The following is a 6,361-nucleotide window of genomic DNA, read 5'->3' on the forward strand; positions in this document are numbered from 1 at the left end:
AGTGTCCTGACTATGTTATCAGATTTTAGTAGCAGGAGGAAGTACGCTTTATCTTGGCTAAAATAGCAGCTAGGACTTCATTTGTGTTGCATGTTTTGATAACAGAGCTGCAAAGATTAATCGATTAAGTTGTCAACAATCGAATTAATCGGAAACTATTTTAATAATCAGTTTGAGTATGTATATTATCTAGTTTCTTCTCTCCTCTGTGACAGTAAACTGAATATGTTTGAGATGTGGACAGAACAAGACGGGTGTGTGTGTGTTTGTGTGTGTGTCTGTCTTTTTGTGTGTGTGTGTGTGTGTGTCTGTGTGTGTGTGTGTGTGTGTGTGTGTCTGTGTGTGTGTGTGTGTGTGTCTGTCTGTGTGTCTTGTCTGTGTTTTTGTGTGTGTGTATGTGTGTGTGTGTGTGTCTGTCTGTGTGTCTTGTCTGTGTTTTTGTGTGTGTGTCTGTGTGTGTGTGTGTGTGTGTGTCTGTGTGTGTGTGTGTGTGTGTGTGTGTGTGTGTGTGTGTGTGTGTGTATAAAGGTGTCAAGGCTACTTTAGAGGACTCATCTCTTTTTAGAGACCAAACAACTCATCCATTCATCCAGAAAATAATCCACAGATTAATTATTAATGAAAATAATCGTTAGATGCACACCAGCCCTTATCCTCTGTACTTTCCCCATTTGAGGACATCATCTTGGGTTTTGGGAAACTCATTTTCTGGCATTTTATAAACCAAAATAACCCATTAATCGAGAAAATAATCGACAGATCTAATCTACAATGAAAATAACCGTGAGTTTGACAATGTCTCTCTTGTGTGTATCCACAGTTGACGGCAATACGTTATTGAGCCGTGGTGGAAGTGGACTACCTGCTGGGCTGGAGGATGGCGTGTCGGAGGAAGGGCGCCGCTCTCCTGCTGGTTCTGCTGGTTTTGCTCGACATGCAGCTGGTCGCTGGGCGACCATCTCGACACCGCGGCTTGAGACGTCAAACCCGCGGGCACCCCGAACGCCGGGCGCTCCAGAACATCACGCTGGCCGTCATTTTACCCCAGAGCAACACGGATTACCCGTGGGCTTGGCCTCGCATCGGGCCCGCCCTGGAGCGAGCCATTAAAACCGTCAACGATGACCCCACCCTGCTCCCTGACCACCACCTCACCTACGTCTTCAAAAACAGCGAAAACAAAAACGGCATCTGCTCCGAGTCCATCGCCCCGCTCATGGCTGTGGACCTTAAATTTGCGTACAACCCGTGGGCTTTCATCGGGCCCGGCTGCTCCTACACATCGTCCCCCGTTGGCCTCTTCACCACCCATTGGGACGTTCCGATGGTTACGGCGGGCGCCCCGGCCGTTGCCTTTTACGGCGGAGTCTACCCGTCCATCACCAACACAGGCCCCACCCACAAGAAGCTCGGGAAGTTCGCCCTGAGGATCTGCGAGCACTTTAAGTGGCGGGAGCACGTGATGCTCATGTTCAACGATAACAAGGTGGACGATCGGCCGTGTTACTTTGCCGTGGAGGGTCTGTACACCGAGCTGAAGAGCATCAACATTACGCTCGTCGACAGGGTGTTCGAAGAGAACAAGCTGCCGATCAACTATTCCCAAATTATTTCCGACATTCAGAGCGACGGCCGAGGTGAGTTGCCAGACTAAATGTTGGTTAATTTCATTGTACATTTTAATTTGGAGTTCATCTAAAAAGTGTGTGAGTGGGGAACTAAGAGATTATGAGATAGTAAAATGTTTCCACTGCATCTCACAAACTAGATGCTTTCAAGAGTCCATTTAGTTCTTCAAGACTGAGACCTCACCTGGGGCCCTATATTCAGGCCCCCTCTACACGAATACGGATATTTCTTTAAGCAGATATTTCTCCTCTCTGTTTCAAAAATAAAAATTAAAAAAATATTCAACCTTCATTTCAAAATATCTCCTTCCTCACTACAACGCAAAAACGACAACAAATGCTTGCCGGGCCACTAGGTAGCGAGGTGTCCTGCTGTCAGGGCGGTGTGCAGATCGAATATAGGGGAAACACAATGGTTATTTGCCGTTATTTTTGGCATAAAAAAACCCCGTCTGGCATGGCAGGCCTGTACTGCTACAGGGGAAACATTGGAGCTTATTTTCTTTTGGCAATATTGACAAATCAAGCAATACTCAAACTGCTAATACAAGCTAATTATTTCTTTATTTATACATATTTGATGCCTATTTATTTAACATCTTTTTGGTACATGGCCCAAGGTTCTATGGCGAAACCGGAATGCGACTTGTGTGAATTGACAACGAAGTGGAGTTGTTGCTTTGCGTCATTTTATAATATCGGTAGTCTGCCATTTTTGTTTCTGGCGCACGCTTATTACACAAAGCAACAATGGGCACGCACAAACTGCCCTAACGCTCCGTTGTACACGTCCACACGGATACAGAGTCAAAAACAAATCTGCAGCCAAAATACAGAGGAAAATATCCATATGAGAAACATCTGTATACGTGCAGACAGGGCCTCAGTCTTATCAGGTCTGGCAGGGTCCAAATGCCTTTTTCACAGCAGCCATTTTGACTTGATACAGCAGGAAAAACACAGGTGGAAGTAATAACATTAAGTGTTCCAGAAAGCTATTTGAATGAGCCAGCACGCACCTGCAGCCAGCATTAATGTTATTAAACACACCTGTGCTTTCCCTGCTGTGACAGGTCAGAACGTCTCCCGTGAGAAAAAGGTCATTACCCGAGACTCGCTGCTGCAAAAACAACTAGTGTTGGCATTGTTAGCCTTGATTGACAGTTGAGGGTTGACGGGAAACATGAGGTGAGAGAGAATGAGCAAAAAGAAATGCAACCAAGAGGCCCAGATGGACCCAAAATATCACGGTTACTGTTCGGTTTCAGTGTTTTTCCCTAGCTTTGTGGGAGACGTAGGTGCACGTATTTGGCGGGGGCTTTCTTTACAAAAATGTTCCGTTTTACAATTTAAAAAAAAGCCCAGACATTATGTGTCTCTTTGTGGGGTTTTGCGTCTCTTTGTAGTCGTTTTGTGTCTCTTTTTAGTCATTTTTGTTTTCTTTAAAACTTGTTTTGGGTCTCTGTGGTCATTTGGTGTCTCTTTGTAGTCGGTTTGTGTCCCTTTGTGGTAGTTTTGTGTCTCTTTTTTGCATAATTTTGGACCATTATTATCACCATATCTGTGTCTAAAACATTGGAAAAGCTAGAGCAGATAATAAATACATAACACTCAAAAAGCTTAAAGACAAAATGTAAAGCTGAAGATGTCCGACTACAATCATTAGATCTAAGAAAAGTCTTTTTGTTACATTTATTCGGCTTAGGTGATGCCCAAAACGGCCTGGGTGCTGCACCTAAACCTTATATGGCAGGGAGAACCCTGGGTTTGTGTCTGAACCAGTCAGACACGATGCACACTGTGTGTTGGTGATTGTTAATCGGTAGAGCATCCCAGCTCCCGGTGTTGCTCTTCTCTCTCTGTTTCAGTCTGTTCGACTGGACAGCATTTTTGGTTATGGTCTTAATTATCCTCGGCTCTCTATGTGCTGTACTTTCTTTCGAAAGTAAAATATGCTGGCAGGGTTCAGGAGGATTTCCTTGGTGCATAATCTTCGCCGTGTGAATGCCTCCGAATAGCTGTGCGTCTGTGATGTCTGTGGGGCTGCAAAAAAGGTTTGGCATTTTTGCTTGAAGTTGAAGAATGACTGAAATGATTCATCGATTATGAAAATTGCTGCTGCTGATTGATGATGACGATGAGTGTTTTTTCCCTGTGTATTTTTCTGCCCTTACATAAGCCAGTGGTATGCTCCCGTACAGGTGCTTCCTGTGTCCCGTCCCGTTGGCGTTAAGAATCAGCTGAATAAGAGAAGTGACAGTGAATAAAGACGGCTAATGTTACGTGCAGCTGGTTGCTGCACAGATCAGGATCAGAATCAGATTTACTTACATACACAAGTAATTGACTTTCAGAACTCTCTATACATTCAACAAATAGACATGTAGTAGTAAACATTCAATAGACAAATAATAATAATATAGACACATACTGTACAATAGAGACAACAATATACATATAGGCACATATCAACTTAATATACAAAAATACAAATATACAAATAAGACATAATATCAAGACAAGTACACATGGAGTGGGATGTAACGTGCAAAAAATAATAGTGCAAAGTAGTGTGCAAGATGCTTATGGAATGATAAGTGTGTAATGTGTAGAGAAGTGGGTGAGTGGCCAAAGTGGGGATGACCTCACTTATCCACAGTTCAGTAGAGTGATGGCAGTGGGGGAGAAGCTGTTCTTGTGTCTGGTTGTTTTTGTGCGTGGGGATCTGTAGCGCCTGCCAGAGGGGAGGAGGTTAAAGAGAGTGTGTGCAGGATGTGTGGGGGTCTTTGGTGATGTTCTCCGTCTGCTTCCTGGTCCTACCCAACCCAGTCTCACGGCAGTTTGTGTAAATGTCACATTATTTTTAATCTATTGATACGTGTTCACAGGGACGTTTTTCTCGTTTTTTACGTGGTGGCCAGCACGAAATACCCTACGGGGAAAGGATGCCTCACACGCCGGGAGACGGCCGAAAAGGACGCCCCAAATGCCGGGAGGGGGGACGGAATGCGCGACAATAATGGGATGGTGGAGGTTGGGTTTAGGAAAAACACTACAGGGAAAGGGCGCCTCACACGCCGGGAGACGGCCGCTGGGGACGCCGCGCCTCACACGGCGGGATACGGCCGCTGGGGATGCGCCACAATAACGGGACGCGGTGCCTCACACGCCGGGAGACGGCCGTTGGGGACGCGCCACAATAACGGGACGCGGCTCCTCACACGGCGGGAGACGGCCGTTGGGGACGCGCCACAATAACGGGACGCGGCTCCTCACACGGCGGGAGACGGCCGCTGGGGACGCGCCACAATAACGGGACGCGGTGCCTCACACGCCGGGAGACGGCCGTTGGGGACGCGCCACAATAACGGGACGCGGCTCCTCACACGGCGGGAGACGGCTGCTGGGGACGCGCCACAATAACGGGACGCGCCGCCTCACACGCCGGGAGACGGCCGTTGGGGACGCGCGACAATAACGGGACGGGGCGCCTCACACGCCGGGGCGCGCGACAATAACAGGACGGTTGTGATTAGGAAGACTACGGGAAACAAAACGCCACGCGTGGGACGCGATCCCCGCTCACCCAGGTGAAAGTCCTCTATTGTTTGACCCATCCACCCCCCCGACCAACCTCCCTACGCGGATTTTCGGCTCTTCATACTACTCCCTACCATTTTCGTGCTGTGACCACGAAATATGCTTCCCGTTGAAATACATTACTTCACATTTTCGTGCTGACCACCACGTAAAAAACAAGAAAAATGTCCCCCGTGAACACGTATCAATAGATTAAAAATAACGTGACATTTACACAAACTGCCGTGAGACCGGGCTGTCCTACCGGTGTACAAGTCCTGGAGGGAGGACACGGGGCACCAAGGATTTTTTCAGCTGTCCGAATTGTGTGTTGTAATCTGCGTTTGTCCTGTTTTGTGGCTGCCTCAAACCAAACGGTGATGGATGTGCAGATGATGCATCAATGCCACAGACTTTTATGCTGTCTTTTTTAATAACAACATATATACACAAACTATTTTCTCCATCAGTTCCTTTATGTGTTATTCACTTTAATCAGTATGACCCAGGTGAGAACACTTCACTGTAATTCACGCTTCCAGGATGTCTGTAGTTCTGCGATATGTAGAAATTATTGAACCGGTCAGTCAGCTGTGTTTGATTGTACTGCCTGTAAAAGGAATCAATATCTCCCTTTAGTCTCAGCTTCTTCTCCGCATCTCCTGTTTCCAGTATTTCAATCCTAAAAGGAAAAGATTCCTTCAGATACAAACTGTCGGTTGAACAAAAAAAAAAAGGAAGACAGCGTCTTCTAACTTCCCTTTCTTCTTGCAGTGTTCAAACTAACATCTAATTACGCACTCACGTTAAAGGGTTACTTCAATGTATATCCGCTGAGTCCAGGCTGCAGGAGCTAGCCGCAGCTATAAGAGAAAAACGACAAATAAAAACACAAAAAGCAAACTGCAGAGCGACAGAATGAGAACACAGCAGGAGATGAGCAGTCAGAGGCGAATGTTTAATCACTTCCCCTGAATTACCTGCACTGTAATCACAGGCTGGGATGAATATCACAGACAAACACGTTGGTATGAAAGGCAGAGGGTTCAATAAATGAATATGTAGCATTTTCAAAAGGAGTATATCTTCTATACTGAAATAATATCCAATTTTTAAGCCCTTTAAACTTTTGATTTTCACCTTGAATTGATCAA

The 6,361-nt window shown here is 46.0% G+C and overlaps 1 protein-coding gene across 1 annotated transcript in view; it reads left to right on the top strand.

The window, feature by feature from the left end:
• Positions 1–6,361, top strand: part of LOC116064632 (atrial natriuretic peptide receptor 1-like) — a 124,633-nt gene that overhangs the window by 13,259 nt on the left and 105,013 nt on the right. Inside the window, exon 2 of the mRNA XM_031319823.2 lies at positions 821–1,637. Within this exon, the coding sequence (XP_031175683.1) occupies positions 878–1,637 (760 nt within the window). The 5' untranslated portion in view covers positions 821–877. The remainder of the gene's footprint in view (positions 1–820; positions 1,638–6,361) is intronic.

Source organism: Sander lucioperca, chromosome 10 (genome assembly GCF_008315115.2).
Source record: "Sander lucioperca isolate FBNREF2018 chromosome 10, SLUC_FBN_1.2, whole genome shotgun sequence".
NCBI lineage: Eukaryota > Metazoa > Chordata > Actinopteri > Perciformes > Percidae > Sander > Sander lucioperca.